The sequence below is a fragment of the Ursus maritimus genome, unplaced genomic scaffold (assembly GCF_017311325.1).
Source record: "Ursus maritimus isolate PB19 unplaced genomic scaffold, ASM1731132v1 scaffold_19, whole genome shotgun sequence".
In the NCBI taxonomy this organism is placed as follows: domain Eukaryota; kingdom Metazoa; phylum Chordata; class Mammalia; order Carnivora; family Ursidae; genus Ursus; species Ursus maritimus.
In genome coordinates, this window is record NW_024424341.1 from 55,573,923 (window position 1) to 55,592,705 (window position 18,783).

Below are 18,783 nucleotides of genomic sequence, written 5' to 3' on the forward strand. Positions count from 1 at the left end.
GTGGACAACGACCTGGTAATTAAAAGGGAGCCTCTATTAATGTGGAGGGGAGGGGGCGCCCAGGGGGGATTGTTCAAGTTGAGATAGGAAGGAGAAGAGAAAGTGCCAGGCGGAGGAAATAGCTTATTTCAGACATGGCCAAGGGAAGGACGATTTGGGTTCCAGGAAAAAAAAAAAAAAAAAAAAAACCCTCAACCGGTGTGAAAGATAAATCTGGAGGTGAAGGCACCCAGTCACTTCCTGGTATATTAACCCTACCAAAAAAAAATGTCCCAAACCTTTTTGGGACTTAAGCCTTTTGTAAGAATAATTTACAGCCTCCTTCAGTGAGGTAATTCTATTTCCTGATAAAAATATTTAAGCCGTGGGTGCCTGGGTGGCTCAGTCAGTTAAGCGTCTGCCTTTGGGGTCCCAGGGTCCTGAGATCAAGTCCCACATCCGGCTCCCCTTGCTCTGCGGCGATCCTGCTTCTCCCTCTTCTTCTCCCTCTCCCTCTGCTGCTGCTCCTGCTTGTGCTCTCTTTCTGTGAAATAAAGAAAACCTTTAAAAAATATATTTAAGCCGTTTTTGAGTGAATTTTGGTGGTATGAAATTTGTTCTGGGAAACTGGTGGTGGTCCACCCACTTGACAGCTGACTGCCTGCCAGTCAAGACTCACAATGTTCAATCTTTTCTTCTGGATCTAGTGTCTAATTTCATGATGGTTATTTAACCATTCTCTTCCCCCATCAAGTGTCCTTACCAAGAATAAATTTCTCATTCACCCACAAGAGATCTTTTTTTTCCGCCTTGCATGCATGACTGTAATAAAATGTTGGCACAATGCTTTTAACGAAATTGTCCAGAAGTTTTCTTTAACGCAAGACTAGTAGAGCAGGGCTATAAGAATGGAAAAGAAAATACTGCAAATCGTCCTTCCTCTTCTGTGCCTTGATTTCTGAACCCCGTGTATTCTAGCTATGGATGAAACAACACTTGTGGAGACCTTGGACCGCATGGAGGACAGGACCCCGTCCTTTCAAGCTGTGGTCACCAGCTGGTGCCATCTCTGAAGCTTCAGCAGGCCATTCCAGAATTCTAGAGGGCCATCTCCTTTTGGGTAATGAAGAAAATGAGAGGGACACCAGGGTGGCTCAGTCGGTGAAGCGTCTGCCTTAGGCTCAGGTCATGATCCCAGGGTCTTGGGATCAGGTCCCGCATTGGGGCTCTCTGCTTAGCTGGGAGTCAGCTGCTCCCTCTGCCTCTCCCCCACCCAGGCTTGTGCCCGCTTGCTCTCTCTCACTCACTTTCTCTCTCAAATAAATAAAATCTTAAAAAAAAGAAGAAAGAAAAAATGAGAACATCTGCAAATCCCATGAGGCAGGAAGATTCTCCATGCCTTTTCAGTGTCCTACTAGAACGCTGTCTAAAATTGTCAAGCCCTTCTGACATTCTAGATGTCACTTTTTAAAAAATGTATTTGAGAGAGAGCAGAGAGCACAAGTTGGGGGGGGGGTGTCAAAGGGAGAGACAGGGAGCCTATTGCGGGGCTCGATGCCAGGCTCTATCCCAAGACCCTGGGATCATGACCTGAGCCAAAGGCAGACCCTTCATCGACTGAGCCACCCAGGCGCCCCTCTAGATGTCACTTTGACTTACTATTTGTTGATGAAGGTCTAGACTCTGAAAAGTTAAGGAGGACTCTGAAGTTTCAAATGGTTTTTGTCTCGCAGAAAAGACAACCTTGAATGATATTTAATCAGTTTTGTATCAAACTTTCCAACCTAATTCCTGCATTCTTTTTTTTTTTTTTTTAAGATTTATTTATTTGAGAAAGCACATGTGCACACACACACAAGTTGGGGAAGGGGCAGAAGGAGAGGAAGGGGAAGAATTTCAGGCAGACTCCCCGCTGAGCACAGAACCCAATACAAGGCTGGTTCTCATGACCCTGAGATCCTGACCTGAGCGGAAAGCAAGAATCAGACACTCAACCGACTGAGCCACCCAGGCGCCCCTCCAGCATTCTTTTTTATGTTGTCTGTACATACCCACTTCTCATCTCCAGCTTGAACCAGCTGTATTTTTCTGCTGGTTCCCTCATGAATGACTTTATTCATATCCTTTAATACCCTTTGTAGTAAACCAGTAGTCTAGTAGGTAAACTGTTTTCCTGAGTTCTGCTGAGCCACTCTAGCAAGTTAATGGAACCAGAAGAGGTCGTGGGAACCCTCCTATTTATAGCCAGTCAATCAGAAGTGCTTCCACTTCAAGGCCGAGGCTGGGGGTGGGCTGTCTTAATGACAACAAGCTCTTAACCTGTGGGATCGCCTGCTAACTCCAGGGAGATAGTAGCAGCACGGAATTGCAGTGTGGAACTTCAGCCGGTATCCCCCAGTTGCAGAACTGCTTGCTGTAAGAAAACCTCCAAGCATTTGGTGACAGGAGTACAGAAGTATAGAGCTTTAGAGTAGAGGAGAAACATAGTATCTCCCTTAGAACCAGTTTGGAAGGGGTGCCTGGCTGGCTCAGTGGGAAAAGCGTCTGACTACTGATCTGGGGGTAATGAGTTCAGGCCCCACATTGGGTGTAGAGATAACCTAAAAATGAAATCTTTAAAAAAGGTGGGGGGCGGCACCTAGATGACTCAGATGGTTAAGCGTCTGCCTTTGGTTGAGGTCATGATCTCTAGGTCCTCGGATTGGGTCCTGGGATCGAGTTCCGCATTGGCCTCCCTGCTGTCTGCTTCTCCTTCTCCCTCTGCCTCTCCCCCCTGTTCATGCTCTTTCTCTCTCTCAAATGAATAATCTTAAAAAAAACCCACAAAAAACACTTGGGAAGATGGCTTGGCAGTATAAACTACAGCTGAAAATAAGCCTGCCTTATGATTTAACAATTCCACCCAAAAGTATATATCTAACAAATATGTACCAAAAGGCATGAACAAGAATGTTCACAGCAGCACTAATAAAAAAAAAAATAGTCCCTAATTGGGAACTACTTAAATGCCCATCAGTAGGAGAACAGTCACATAAAGTGTAGTATATTTGTCACTTTTGAGAACCCCTGGATGACTGGATTAAAGACCAAATGGCAGTCCTTTGCAATACACCTTGGGCAATACATCTAGAGAAACTTCTCTTGCATGCGGCCCTAGCGGCCTTAGAGCTTTCTTGGCTGATGAGTGAGAGAAAATCTCCCACCCTTGATACAAGTTGCCTCTGAAATTCCAAGAGACAGGGTGCCTGGGTGGCTCCGTCGGTTAAGCAACTGCCTTTGGCTCAGGTCATGATCCCAGAGTCCTGGGATCGAGCCCCACATCGGGCTCCCTGCTCAGTGGAGAGCCTGTTTCTCCCTCTCCTTCTACTGCTCCCCCTGCTTGTGTGCTCTCTATCAAATAAATAAAGACTTAAAAAAAAAATTCCAAGAGAGCCACCAAACAATGTGGATTTTTCTGTGTGTGTATATGTGTGTGTGTGTGTGTGTGTGTGTGTGTGTGTGTAGTGGTGGTAGGGAGCAGAGGACAGTTGCAAGTTTTAGCAACTTGCCCTGTATTTTAGGAAAGAAAATATCCCCCAAATAACAAAATTCTTCCTCTGGACCTCCAAAATGTCTCTAAGCTTGGCAGATCCTTGTGTTTTTCTGAGATGAAATCTGTGATGGCCCTACGTCTGACCAACGCTTCCCTGGTACCTGTTTCTATTCTGGGAACATCAATATTCTGGCCAAGGATTTTATTTTTTTAGTTATAGGGGAAGCTCTAGGGTGTGTTCTTTACACCGTGAATAAGGGGAGCTTTACAGAGAAGTCATCACACCACGTGGAAGAAACACCAGAAACTGACTCCAGCCTCTGGAAATAACTAGAGAAGAAAGGAGGAGACTATTGACCAAAGAGAGGCATTATGGTATGTGGGATCTTGCTGACTGCCAACCCAATAGCTATTTCCTGTTTCTTCCTAATGCAACCCTGGATTTATTGGGAAATGGGGAGGGGGCTGGTAATGAAGGCCAGGCTAGAGCATTGGTCCACTTGGTTCTCGAGGAAATGATGTCGCCCCCTAGAGGACATTTTGGGAATTATCGTGGGAAATTTGTTTTTATTTTTGGGTTGTCAACTGGTTCCCGAGAGGACAGTATTGCTCCCTTGAGGGCGTTTTGGAAGTTTGTGGGGACTTTTCTGGGCATCACAATAATGAGGGGGCTGTTACTGGCTCTAGAGAACAGGGGCTAATGAACAAAATTAGTGGTAGTTTTTAAATAATGGAAAGAGCTATTTATACTGTTATATTAAACTGTAATGCTGAACTTTTCCAGTTTTGGAATTATGTGCATAGCAAAGTCATGGCAGACCTGGGAATTTACGAGATGTATATTACCACATTTGGGGTAATGAAAATGTGTTGGAACTAGAAAGAGGGGGTGGTTGCACAGCCTGGTGAATGTACTGAACGCCATCAAATTGTTCACTTTATTTATTTTTTCTTAAGAGAGAGAGAGCAGGGGAGGAGGAGAGGGAAAGGGAGAGAGAGGCTCCATGCCCAACGCAGAGCCGATGCAGGGCTTGATCCCAGGACCCTGAGATCATGACCCCAGCTGAAAGCAAGAGTCAAAAGCTTAACCCACTGAGCCACCCAGGCACTTCTGTTCGCTTTAAAATGGTTAATTTTAGGGGCGCCTGGCTCACTCAGTTGGTAGAACGTGCAACCCTTGATTTCAGGGTCGTGAGTTCAAGCACACATTGGGTGTAGGTTTGCTTGAATAAACAAACTTAAAAAAAAAAACTTAAATAAAATGGTTACTTTTAAGTTATGTGAATTTCTTCTTTTATGCGAATTTTATTTAATACAAAAAGTTTTTAAAAACATGTATACCCCCAAATTTGAGAATATACCATTACATTAAATTTTCTCAATAAGCTTTAGGAAAGTATAAGGGGGGGGAGTGGGAAAAGGGACCCTTTCAGGGGCACCTGGGTGGCTCCGTCGTTAAGCGTCTGCCTTTGGCTCAGGTCATGATCCCAGAGTCCTGGGATCGAGTCCTTCATCGGGCTCCCTGCTCCGCTGGGAGCCTGCTTCTTCCTCTCCCACTCCCCCTGCTTGTGTTCCCTCTCTGGCTGGCTGTCTCTCTCTGTCAAATAAATAAATAAAATCTTTGGGAAAAAGAAAAAAAGGAAAAGGGACTCTTTTAGATGTTTAATGAGTCTAGAAGAGCAGGGGAAAGTAATTTATAGGGCAGGTTGCTTGATTTTGAGGGCTCTTTCCACAAAGTGATCATTTTACAAAAGTTACTGCATTCTCACAAGGAATAGATCAGGTCACTCCCTAACCAATTAGAAATGACTACATGCCATGGATCTTCAGGGTCATTTCAAGGTCAGTATATTAACTAATAAATCATTTAATGCAAAGGATCAGTCTTAGCCCTTCAAAATAGTTTGACTCCCTTTATTTTTATTTCTATGATACATGCACATTTTGCTTAAAAATATAAGACAACTCAGCCGAAGTGTTTATTTCCAAAGGCTTATCCAACAGACACTTGATATAACTCTCTGCAGCATGGTTATTCAGACTTCCAAATGTCTATCCTGTGCAAAGAGGTTATTCGAGCCTGTCACGGGCATTTTCCCCTGGGATCAGAAGGTAGCGCAGCATAGTTCAAGAGTTTGGGATTCAGGACTTTAAAATGAGGGTTTTCGGCGTTCTGGGATCGAGCCCCACATCAGGCTCCTCTGCTGGAAGCCTGCTTCTTCCTCTCCCACTCCCCCTGCTTGTGTTCCCTCTCTCGCTGGCTGTCTCTGTCAAATTAATAAATAAAATCTTTAAAAAAATAAAATAAATTTTAAAAAAATAAAATGAGGGTTTTAAAAGACTCTTTTAGGGGCGCCTGGGTGGCACAGCGGTTGAGCGTCTGCCTTCGGCTCAGGGCGTGATCCTGGCATTATGGGATCGAGCCCCACATCAGGCTCCTCTGCTATAAGCCTGCTTCTTCCTCTCCCACTCCCCCTGCTTGTGTTCCCTCTCTCGCTGGCTGTCTCTATCTCTGTTGGATAAATAAATAAAATCTTTAAAAAAAAATAAAAAATAAATAAAAGACTCTTTTAGGGGCGCCTGGGTGGCTCAGTAGGTTAATCATCTCCAGTCATGATCTTGGGGTCCTGGAATCAAGCCCCATGTCGGGCTCCCTGCTCCACGGAGAGCTGTTTCTCCCTCTGCCTCTACCCCTTCTTCCCCTAACCCCGCCCCAGCTCGTGCTCTCGCTCTCTCTCAAATAAATAAATAAAATCTTAAAAAATATAAAAATAAAAAACTTTTACTAGTGGAAAAATTCAAACATATACAAAAATAGAGGGAAAAGTAAAACGAACACTCATGTACCTATTACCCAACTTCAAGAATTATAAACTCACCCAGGGGCTCCTGGGTGGCTCAGTGGGTTAAGCATCTGACTCTGGATTTAGGCTCAGGTCATGATCTCAGGGTTGTGGGATCGATCAAGCCCCCATCCAAGCTCCAAGCTCAGTGGGGAGTCTGCTCTAGNNNNTCTTTCCCTCTGCTCCTCCCCTGACACCCTCCCCCCAACTCCCATAGCACATTCTGTCTCTAAAATAAACAAATAAATCTTTAAAAAATAAAAATAAACTCAGCTAAACTCAGTTCCTTACTCCTACTCACTGACCATCCCCCTGCTCTGCTAGTTAAGCACTTTTTTAGGTTTATTTATTTTTACGTAATCTCTACACCCAATATGGGGCTTGAACTCACAACCCTAAGATCAAGAGTCAGGCACTCCACTGAGCCAGCCAGGTGCCCGCCCCTATTTTTTTTTTTTTTTAAGATTTTATTTATTTATTCGACAGAGATAGAGACAGCCAGCGAGAGAGGGAACACAAGCAGGGGGAGTGGGAGAGGAAGAAGCAGGCTCACAGCGGAGGAGCCTGATGTGGGGCCCGATCCCATAATGCCGGGATCACGCCCTGAGCCGAAGGCAGACGCCTAACCACTGTGCCACCCAGGCGCCCCCCCCCCATTTGTTTTTTAAGTAAGCCCTACGCCCAATGCGGGGCTTGAACTCAAGACTCTGAGATCAAGAGTCACAGGTCCCACTGACTGAGCCAGCCAGGCGCCCCTAATTGAAGTATTTTAAACAACCCTAATTGTTCTTTGGTTCTAGCAGGAAGGGCAGGAAAAGAATTGAAGCAGGAATAAAAACACCACACAGATCTTTGCTCCAGGGTTCTCCACCCTGACTGCATTTTAGAATCATCTGGGGAGCATTTTGTAAAAATCCCAATGTCTCAGCTCCACCCCAGACCAATTAATCAGTCTCTGAAGGTGGGGCCTGGGCGCTATATTTGCGGAAAAACTCCCCAGATAATCCTAATGTGCAGGTGGGACCGAGAACCACTTCCTTGGTTAAGGATGAACAGTCACCTGGGTGGAAGTAATTATGTCATTCTGAAACCCAGGGGCCCGATCTATTGAAACACTGCTCTCCACCCCCTTGAAGTGACAAAATTTCAGTTTTGGCAGCTGCTCTGATTAGCTGTTGCTGAAAAACAAACTGCCCCATGGGTATATATCCCATGGTCTCAACAGGGTCTCCAAGAGATGTTTGTACACATTGGTTTATAGTGACATTACTCACAATAGTCAGAAGGTTAAAAGCAACCCAAGCATCTACTGAATGAATGGATGGATGGATAAACAAAATGTGGTATATATTTAACAATGGAATATAGTCAACCTCAAAAAAGAAGATTGCGGGGGCGGGGGGAGCCTGGGTGGCTCAGTCAGTTGAGCGTCTGCCTTCGGCTCAGATCATGATCCCGGGGTCCTGGGATCAGCCCCACATCAGGCTCCCTGCTCAGCGGGGAGTCTGCCTCTCCCTCACCCTCGCCCCCAGCTCATACTCTTCCTTGATCTCTCTCTCTCTCAAATAAATAAATAAAATCCTTAAAAAAATGACCTCTAAGAACGGGAGATACTGTTAAGTCGACTGCAAAATGCAATCGGCCACAGTGATAATCAAGAGAATTTACTGAATCCTGTTGTTGCCATAATTATTTCCTTAGTTGGCATTATTTAACCTTGGGATTATTTGGAGTTAAATATAGAGGTTTTCAAGCGGCTCAGGCTTCTGGAATTAATGTTTTGGTTTAAGGAATTTGTACATATTTGGGCTTTTACATGCAGGAAGTGTTTAAGAGAATCTGGCCTATTCATTCTCAAAAAATTTCCCTGCATTAAGAAAAGGATAAAGAAAGGGGGGGGGTAATCAGAAGGGGGAATGAAACATGAGAGACTATGGACTATGAGAAACAAACTGAGGACTTCAGAGGGGAGGGGGGTGGGGGAATGGGATAGACCGGTGATGGGTAGTAAGGAGGGCACGTATTGCATGGTGCACTGGGTGTTATACACAACTAATGAATCATCGAGCCTTACATCGGAAACCGGGGATGTACTGTATGGTGACTAACATAATATAATAAAAAATCATTAAAAAAAAAAAATTCCCTGCATTGATTTTTTTTTTAAGATTATTTATTTATTTATTTGAGAGAGAGGGAGAGAGAGAGAGCGCAAGAAAGAGGCAGATGGAGAGGGAGAGGCAGACTCCCCGCTGAACAGGGAGCCTGACTCGGGCTGGATCCCAGGCTTGATCCTAGGACCCCGGGATCATGACCTGAGTCGAAGGCAGACGCTTAACCATCTGAGCCACCCAGGGGTCCCATGATCACGCAACTCTTGATCTTAGGGTCGTGGGTTTGAGCCCCACATTGGGTGTGGGGCCTACTTAAAAAAAATTAAAAAGACTCTGAGTAATCTTTACATCCAATGTGGGGCTCGAACTCACAGCCCTGTAGCCACTGAGCCAGCCAGGCATCCCCGTGATCTGGTTTCTTTCTTTTCTTATTTTTAATTTATTAGTTTTTTAAAAGAGTTTTTTATTTTTATTTTTTTTAAGATTTTACTTACTTATTTGACACAGAGAGAGACAGCTAGAGAAGGAACCCAAGCAGGGGGAGTGGGAGAGGGAGAAACAGGCTTCTGCTGAGCAGGGAGCCTGATGTGGGGCTCGATCCCAGGGCCCTGGGATCATGACCTGAGCTGAAGGCAGACGCTTAACGACTGAGCCACCCAGGTGCCCCTAAAGAATTTTTTTAACATTTTATTTTTAGGTAATCTCTACACCCAACTTGGGGCTCAAACTCACAAGCCTGCGATTAAGAGTCACACGCTCTACCAACTGAGCCAGCCAGACACCCCCATGATCTAGTTTCTTAATTGATGCCTTTATCCCCTTCAGTCCCCATGGCTCAGTCACCTGACCAGTCTTCATTCCTTATGTCAATACTTGGTCATTACTTCCTCCGAGAGATCTGTGACCCCACAGGACAAGGTAGTCCCCCAGGGTTTATGTATCACCTAGCACAGGGCTGGGCACAGAGAAGGTCCTCGGGGAACACTGAATGAAAGCATGTCGGAGAAACTCAATTCAGAAAGTGTTGGTAGAGAAGGGGAAAGAGAGGGAGAGAAAGAGAGCAGGGTGAGGAAAGAGAAAGATTGACAGAGAGAGTCTGTTTGCATGTGAATGGCTGCAAACCAGGTGGAGGGATGGAGAAGGAAACATTATAGGGGAAGAAGAAAGCATGAGCAGAGAGTTGGTAGGGGACAGTATCCAGGTAATCTAATGCCAGGTAACAAGTGAGCCCAAAACTTTGTCCTGTAAATCAACAGCAATTGTTTATTTTGCTTACTGATTGGAACTTTGGGCGGGACTTGGAAGGAATGGTTTGTCTCTGCTCTATCTGGGGTGGCTTGACCAGCGGCCAGAGGGTCCAGCTCCAGGATGGCTCACTCACATGGCCAACAGCTTGGTGCCGGCTGTTGCCTGGGGCTGTTGGCTTCCCTGAGGGCACGGAGCTTTGGCTCCTCTCCACGTGGACTTCTCTTCGGGCTGTTTTGGCTTCTCCTAGCAAGGAGGCTGGGATTAAAAATCAAGCGTCCCAAGGAAGGGAAAGTGGAAGCTTCCATTTCTTTTCTTTCTTTTTTTTTATTTTACAGCTTTACTGAGATATTCACATAGCACACGATTCTCCTATTTAAAGCACAATTCAGTGGGTTTTGGTATATTGCATTATTAATTTTTTACAATGTGATTAAAAACATATATAACATAAAATCCACCATTTTAACCATATTTTAAAATTAAGTAAGCCCTATGCCCAGTGTGGGTCTTATGACCCGGAGATCAAGAGTCCCATGGTCTACTGACTGAGCCAGTGGGCCCTCCAGCATTTTGTCCATTTTAAGTATACAACTCAGTGGCATTGAGGACATTCACAATGTTATGCCATCATCACCACCATCTATTTTTTTTTCATCAGCTTTCATACTGACTTCTTTCACTTAGCATAATGTTTCTGGGACATGTCATAGCATGTGTCAATGCCTCATTATCTTTCTCTTTTTTTAAGAATTTTATTTATTTGGGGGCGCCTGTGTGGCTCTGTTTGCTAAGTATCTGCCTTTGGCTCAGGTCATGATCCCAGGGTCCAGGGATCAAGCCCTGCGTCGGGCTCCCTGCTCAGCGGCCAGCCTATTTCTCTCTTTCCCTCTGCCCCCCACCTCTGCTTGTGCTCTCTCTCTCTCTCAAATAAATAAATAAAATCTTAAAAGAAAAAGGATTTTGTTTATTTATTTGTCAAAGACAGAGTGTGTGCGAGCATAAGCAGGGGGAGGGGGAGAGGGAAGGGCAGAGGAAGAGGCAGACTCCCCGCTGAGCAGGGAGCCGGATGTGGGACTCAGTCCCTAGACTCTGAGATCATGACCTGAGCTGAAGGCAGACACTTAACCGACTGAGCCACCCAGGTGTCCCAAGCTGCTCGGTTCCTAAGGCCTGGATGTAGAAATTGGCTCAGCGTTCACTTTCATTTTGTTCTATTGATCAAGCAGTCACAGAGTACAGATTCAAGGACAGGGGACACGTATTCCCCCCCCCTTCAATATTGTTGAAAAATATCAAAGGATTTGTGGGCATGTTTTATTTATTATTATTATTTTTTTAAATAAGCTCTACGTGCAACATGGGGCTTGAACTCATGACCTCCAGATCAAGAGCCGTGTACTCCACCAACTAAGCCAGCCAGGTGCCCCAGATTTGTGGACATGTTTTAAACTTCCCACAGAGTGTGTGGGGGTGGAGGAGTAAGGGTCAAGGAGATACCCTCAGGGAGGCAGAGTCAGAAAGAAGGAGAGGCTCCTGGGTGGCTCAGTTGGTTAAACAGTTAAGTGTCTGCCTTTGACTCAGGTCATGATCCCAGGGTCCTGGGATTGAGCCCCTCAATGGGTTCCCTGCCCAGTGGGGAGCCTGCTTCTCCCTCTCTGTCTGCCCCTCTCCCCCACCCCCCCTTCTCTTCCTCTCTCAAACAAATAAATAAGTAAACAAAATCTTTTTTAAAAAAAGAGAGAGAATGAACTTAAATTCTGGGTCACAGGGGCATCTGTGTGGCTCAGATGGTTAAGCATCTGCCTTTGACTCGGTCATGATCCCAGGGTCCTGGGATCGAGCCCTGCCTTGGGCTCCCTGCTTGGCAGGGAGCCTGCTTCTCCCTCTCCCTCTGCTGTTCCCCCTGCTTGTGCTCCCTTGCTGTCTGTCAAAGAAATAAATAAAATCTTTAAAAAAAAAAAAATTCTGGGTCACAGCAGGTGCAGCCATCCTTTCTGTCTGGTTTTCCTGTGTTTTGTTATCTAAACTTTACGCTAAAGCTCAGCAGAAAGTTTACATTCTCATAATAGCCTTTTTCTGACTCCAACACTAAGTCACATGCTGTCATAGCTCTTTCTTCTTTTCCTTCACAGCACTTCACGAAGTTTCTGTTTATATTTATGTGACTGTTTTATCTCTCCCACTGGGTTATGACTGTCCCTAAAGCAGGAGTATGTCCATTTTTATCATTATTGTATCCCCAGGGCCTGGCACAAAGTCAAACGCGTAGTAGGGGTATGGTAAATATTTTTCGAGAGTAGTGAATAATTCTTTGGCTGATAAAATACTTCCTGTCTTCCCTATTAGCTGGTCAGCACAACACAGAGCAGATCCATGTTTCTTTTGTTCGCCATATTCATGCCCCTGTATTGTCCTCTTTTACAATGAATACAACTGTGTAAAATTAATGAGATATTGCAGAAGTGGCAGTGTGTGACTTCCAAGGCTGAATTATAAAAGATATTGCTGGGGTGCCTGGGTGGCTCAGTTGGCTATGTGTCTGCCATCTGCTCAGGTCATGATCCTGGATCCTGGGATCCAGCCCAGCGGGCTCCCTGCTCAGCGGAGAGTCTGCTTCTCCCTCTGCCCCTCCCCCTGCTCGTGTTCTCTCTCTCAAAAATTTAATGAAATCTTTAAAAGAAAAAATAAAATAAAATAAAAGGCATTGCTCCTTTCACCTTGCTCTCATGGATCACTCACTCTGGGGGAAGCCAGCCACCATGTCATGAGGACACTCCAGCAACCCGGTGGTTAGACTCACGTGGAGAGGAACTGAGGTTCCCAGCCGTCAGCCCACATCAACTTGCCAGCCATAGGAGTGAGTCACCTTGGAAAGGGATCTTTCATCACAAGCCATCAGATGACTGTAGCCCCAGCTGACATCTGACTACATCTTCATGAAAGATCTTGTGCCGCAACAGCCCAGACAAGCTGCTCTGAATCCCAGACCCACAGAAACTAGAAGAGATAATAATTATTTATTGTTGTTTTCAGTCCCTAATTTTTTACATAATTTGTTCCATGTCCATAACCAAGAGTAAGCATTGAGCAAACTTTTTTTTTTTTTTAAGATTTTATTTATTGGAGAGAAACACAGTGAGAGAGGGAACACCAGCAGGGAGAGTGGGAGAGGGAGAAGCAGGCTTCCCGCTGAGCAGGGAGCCCGATGCGGGGATGGATCCCAGGACCCTGGAATCATGACCTGAGCCGAAGGCAGACTCCTAATGACTGAGCCACCCAGGCGCCACTGACCAAACTTTTTTTTGAGTGATATTGTGATCTTGGATGAATTCCTACCCCTTTCTGAGTCCCACAGTTGTAATCTGTAAAAGGAAACGAAATATCCATCTCTGAGGTTCACAGAGTATGTACCTCAGGGGCAAGATCAGAGAACATAGTGGAAGCTTAATATACCACCAGCAGTATAACCTTCTGATGAAGCATGTAGGCCACACCACCTGGGTTTGAATTTTAGTTTCACTACTTCTAAGATATAAGACTTGGTTCAGGCTACTAACTTAACTTTACTGGACCTGAGACTCCTTAGCTCTGAAATAGCAATGTTAAAAAACCTAACTAATCTCATAAGGGTTTGAGAAAGATTCATGTAAAACGCATTTTAACTCCATGACAAGGCATTTTTTTTTCTTTTTTCAGTGCTCTACCTAGCCTAGCACTGAGATCAATGGTTGACATGTAACAAGTGCTTAGTAAGTATTTGTTGAATGGATAATAGAAAGACATCTTGCCTAAGGAAAATAGGTATCAGCTAGTACTAGCCTACAAGGCCGTACAGGATGTTCCACTTGCTTCATCTATGATTTCACCTCTTAGCACCTGACCATTCTCCCACTCTGCTCCAGCCACCTTGCCCTCTCCACAGTTCCTCAGCTATGCTAGCACATTCCAGCTTCAGGGCCTTTGCACCGGCTGTTTCCCCTGACCGGAAATGTTCTATCTCCCAGTTATCCACATGGCTTGTTTATTCCGTCCCTTCAGACCTCTGTTCGGTATCACTTTCTCTGAGCGACCTTCTCTCTGGCCACTCCTGCAACCATCTAGTCCCATACCCGGCTTTATTTTTCTCCACAGCATTTATCATGGCCTGATTTCTAGTCTCTGGGCTCTCCTCAATGGAACGTAAGCTCCATGAGGGCAGGGCTTTGTCTATTTTATTCGCTGCTCTATTTCAAACACCCTCAAAGCCGGGATTTCAGCAGGTGCTCGATAAATATTTGATGAATTAACAGCCCCATAAATCAACACTTGGGTATCTTTACTCTCGGGGCGTTAAATCGCGCCATTTTGGGGCCAGGATTGGCTGGAGCCCCATCACGTGACGGGCAGTCCCGCCGGCCCGCCTTTGAGGCTGGGGAGGTCCACGTGGTCCCGGGCTCTAGGGGCGGGGCGGGCGGTGGAGGAGGTGCTGCGCAGGCGCTGTCCCTGGCGCAGGCGCAGAGGAGGCCCGGGCGCGCGGCCGGCGGCGGTTGGCGGCGCGTGGGGCCGGCGGGCGGTTGCCGTGGGCAGGACCTGAGTGCAGGCAGCTAGAGCCGGCGCCATGGTGGAGAAGGAGGAGGCTGGCGGCGGCATCAGCGAGGAGGAGGCGGCGCAGTATGACCGGCAGATCCGTCTGTGGGGATTGGAGGCCCAGAAACGGTCAGGGCCAGAGCGGCTTGTGGGACTGAGGGTCTGGAGGGGGCGTCTGGTCTGAGGCGTTCGCGGCCCTCACGGGGCCGGAGGGTCTGATTCGAAGCGAGGAGGCGGGAATAAAGTGCCCGGGGGTGGTGGCCTTCTTGAGAGGACTGGAGGGGTTGGTTAGGGGTGTTTCTGGAAGATGTGGGAAGCGGGGACCACCCAGGGTGGTGGGGAGGGTCGCTCCGAGGGAGTCCCTCTCCGAGGGACGGTGGGGGTATCCTGAGGACTCAAACTCAGGGACGCAGACGCCCGAAGGGAGTGGTGGTGGTGGGCGCTAAGGGAGTAGGAGGATGCAAGGGAAGCTTGAAGTGGGGGCGTAGTTCATTCATTCGTAGATTGTAGGAACCTGTTCTCTGTTGGACGCTGGGGAGACTGGCCCACCGAACACGGGCGAGCTTACGTTCTTGTGGCTTCGAAAGGGTCGGCCAGTTGGAAAGAATGAGGGTTTTTGAGGAGTTTTGGAGCAAGTTAGTTCAACTGAGAATCTTGAGAGGCCCGAAGAGCCTAAGGGCTGGAACTATCCGAAGAGGGTGCTTATGCCTAGGTACGGGGGTGTGTCTAGGGAGGACTGGGCACTAGGGTTGGGCATACCTTGGGTACTGAGTAGTTATCGGAGGGGATGAGGTCTTTGAAAGAGGTGATTGATTTGATCAAATATTTATTGAGCACCTGCCACAAGCACTGTTCTAGGCACTGAGCATATATTAGTTAACTGGATGGACTCCTTGCCCGCATGGAGTGTACATTCTGGTGGGAGAAACAATAAACGTAAAGACATAATATATTAGGTAATGCAAGTGCCAGGGAGAGAAATACGGCAGGGTGAGAGGATCAATGGAGGATGCTGAGGTGGGAGAGCTGTTGTGATAGGGACGCCAGGGAAGGCCTCTGAAGAGGTAATATTGAGCCTCAGACCTGTATGAAGGAAAAGGAGCCACGTGGAAGAACTTTGCTAACAGAGAAAACAGCTAGTGTAAAATCCTGGAGGCCAGACCATGCTTGGCAAATGAGAGAAAGAAACAAGGTTGTTGGAACCAAATGAGGAGTAGCTTTATTTATTGCGAGTGTTCGTTAAACCCACTGGAGAGTTTTGAGCCTGGAATAAGGCGATCAGATTTGCATTTTAAAAGGATCTCTCTTGCTGTGGGAAGAGTAGGTTGAAGTGGGCAGAAGTAGAGATGAGAATCCTGGTTAGGAGACCCTGGCAATAATCCCCTTGGTACATAAGTAATGGTGGCTTTGAACTCTAGAGAAGGGGACAGATATATATTCTGAATGTATTTTCAAGGTGGGGGAGGGGATGGGATTTGCTGAAGGATACAGTGCAGGGAATGAGAGGCAGAACTCAAGGATGACGTTAAAGTTTCTTTGGTTTGAGCAGCTGGAAAGATGGAATTGGCATTTATTGACTGAGATGGTGGGGTGAGTGAAGAAGCAAGAGTTCTCTTTTGGGCTTGGGTTTTTAGATGGTTATTTATGTCACGGGAGAAATACATGAGTGGTTGAATTGAGAGATGAGGTCTGGTTGCGAGGGAGTTACGTGATGTGAGTCCACAGTATAGAATTAATTGATCTAAGGGTAAGGAGGGAGGCAGGTCAAGAGAATTTAGTTTGAGAGGTGGGAGCTTCTAGAATTTTTTGGTGAGAGAGAATGTATGTGTGTCGGGGGGTGAGGTGAGGTGGGATGAACCTGAGTTTTCAGGCTCCTTTCAGGTGTGTGGGGTTTTATGCAGTTGGGGGAGGGTGCATTGTTAGTCATTAGTAAGTATTGGTTTGAGGATCCAAGGCATCTGAAGTGAAAGATTGGGAATTAAATGGTGAAAATGGGCCTGAGGACATAGGTGGGGCTGACTGATTTTAGGGACTGCCCTTTGAAGAAGGTTTGAGTGTTAGGAAGTCCTAAAGGGTGGGGAAAGAGATTCTAAGTGTATTAGAAGGGCTCATCCAGAGGGTTGGGGCAGCAGGTAGTTTTAAGGTGGGGCAAAGCTGGTGAAGATTAGGCTGGAATGTAGTGAGAGAACTGTCAGAGGGTAGGAATGATTCCTCTGAGGAGCAGTAAAGAATGGATGGGGGGGTGCTGAAGAGGAGATGACCTAAGGGACAAATCAAAGTCAGGGTATAGAATTCTTGGGAAATGGGAATTGTTCTGAGGGAGTGGAGAGGTACCGAACTCAGTGGAGAACTCCCTGAAAAGGATTGATTGAGGGTTCCTGAGAGGGAAGGAAGGGGTTATCTATAATTTGGATCTCTGTCTTTAGGTTAAAAACCTCTGTCTAGAGGTTAAAAACTGGGTTGTATCTTTCAGATACTGTTTTAAATTTTTTGAAATTAGTTACCAGCATTTAAAAATCTAGAATTTGCCACATTTGAGACTATTTGAGCATCAGAAGGAAAAAATTGGGGCACCTGGGTGGCTCAGTTAGTGGAGCATGACATTCTTGATATTGTTCGAGCCCCATGTTGGATGTAGAGATTACTTAAAAATAAAGTCAAAAGAAGGAAGGAAGGAAAGAGAGAGAAAGAAAGAAATTGACTTAATTTAAAAATAAGTACTTAATTTAGAATCCATAAGGCCAAGGAAATATTCAAACAAAGAAATTAAAAATTAGTTTGTTGCCTTTGGAAGTGATTATTAATAATGTGCTTTCTGCTGTGGTGAAATAAGAACTTCAGTGTGTCATCTATGAAGTTTTCCTGCTGACTGTCTTTTATTTTAGCCTAATCATGCTTTCAGAGAACAGAGGAACAAATTAAAGAACATTGAGGTAATGATAAGATGTCCAGGATGTGGGACATTTTATAGGACAACTGTCCTGATTCTATTCCAGAAGTCAATGCCATGGAAAAAACAAGGGAAGGGAGTGTTCTAGATTAAAAGAGCATGAAGAGGTGAAGCCAAATGTAAGATGTAAACCTTGACTGGATCCTGATTAAAAAAGAAAACTCCTAAAGAAACATTCTTTAGACAGTAGTGAAAATTTGAATATTCAGTCCTGTTAGGTGGTATTGGAGAATTATTTTCTAGATGTGGTAACGGCATGGTTATGGAGGAGAATGTTGTATTTTTGGAGATGCGTGCTAGAGGTGTGAAGTGCCGTGATGTTAGGTGTATGGGTAAAAGGCAAAATGATAACTATTCTTTTTACTTTGTGTGTTTCAAATTTTTATTGTGAGAAGTTGGGAGAGAGATGTGATTCTCTTCCCTCCCACCCCACCCCAGCCCCATGCCCTAATCTGGCAATTTCTGATTTCTGTCTTCTGTTGAAGAATAGAAAAGTCAGACCTTCTACATTGGTTGGAGCTAAGTAGAGACTGCTTCTGACATGGCACATGGGTTTTCTAGGGATTCTCTCTATTAGTTCAACTTCACTCATTTGATATAATTGCCTGGCCCCGTCAGCATGTGTCTTTGCATTTCTTGCTGTGATACATAGCTCATTTTATGGATGAGGTTCAAGGAAGAGAGCAGACTCCCAAGGTCATGCACCAAGTAAATAGAAGTAGGAGTTGAATTGAAGTCACTCACTTCAGGTTCATACCCTCCCCTGCTCCAGGTCAGTTTCGACTTTAGGGGCTCCTTCTTCCGGTCAAATTAGCGTAAAGGAGGGTGTTTAAGCTGGCAGCTGTGTATATTTTCAAAATGTGTGTTTCAGTAGTTTTTGCATTGCCTTTCACAACGTAGGCCTGTCTGATTTTTCTTCCACTCAACAGTAATTTATCCCGTATCTAAGTGTGAGGAAGGGAGGGAGGGTGACTGGAAAGAGCAAGGTAGTTGATAAGCTCCATGAGGACAAGTGTTTTATAAATGTCTGCTAATTAAAGGGGTTTGACTGGTCTTACTAAATTTCCAGCGCTTGCAAATTTGTAGACATTCAGATATATTTGTTGGATGAAATGACTGTACGTTGCAAAGACCTAGGAAGTCAAGAAACATGGGTTCAATTCCCAGTTCTGCTGACCAGCTCTCTTGACCTTGGGTCAGTCACACGGTTTGTTGGCCTTAAGTTCCACATCTGCAAGAAGGAGAGGTGAGTGTGACTACATTTCTAAGGACTCTTCCAACTCTGAAATTTTGACTTTACAAAAAAGGGACTTCAAAAATTTTCCTGTTTTCAGAGACTCATTATTCAGCAGTGCTGCTGTTCAAAAGAACTTCAGTTGGTTCCGTAGGCACACATTTGCCTGATAGTCACTGAGTCTGTACTGTGTTGTAGAGGCCAAACCTGATTGTCTCATATAAGGACCAACTTATTGTAGTGTTGATAGTGGTTGATAGTTGAGTTTGAATCTCAGCGGCAGAAATTCTTAGTTATTCAACCTTGGATGCATTTCT

General features: G+C 45.5%; 1 protein-coding gene across 2 annotated transcripts in view; it reads left to right on the top strand.

Moving 5' to 3' along the window:
* SAE1 (SUMO1 activating enzyme subunit 1) overlaps nucleotides 1-18,783 on the top strand; it is an 88,931-nt gene that overhangs the window by 1,054 nt on the left and 69,094 nt on the right. Inside the window, exon 1 of one of the 2 annotated variants that reach the window (XM_040634213.1) lies at nucleotides 14,245-14,411. The exons of the other annotated variant lie outside the window; for it this stretch is intronic. Coding sequence (XP_040490147.1) covers nucleotides 14,314-14,411 — 98 coding nt within the window. The 5' untranslated portion in view covers nucleotides 14,245-14,313. Of the gene's footprint in view, nucleotides 1-14,244; nucleotides 14,412-18,783 lie in introns of those variants that run through there. 2 annotated transcript variants of the gene reach the window in all.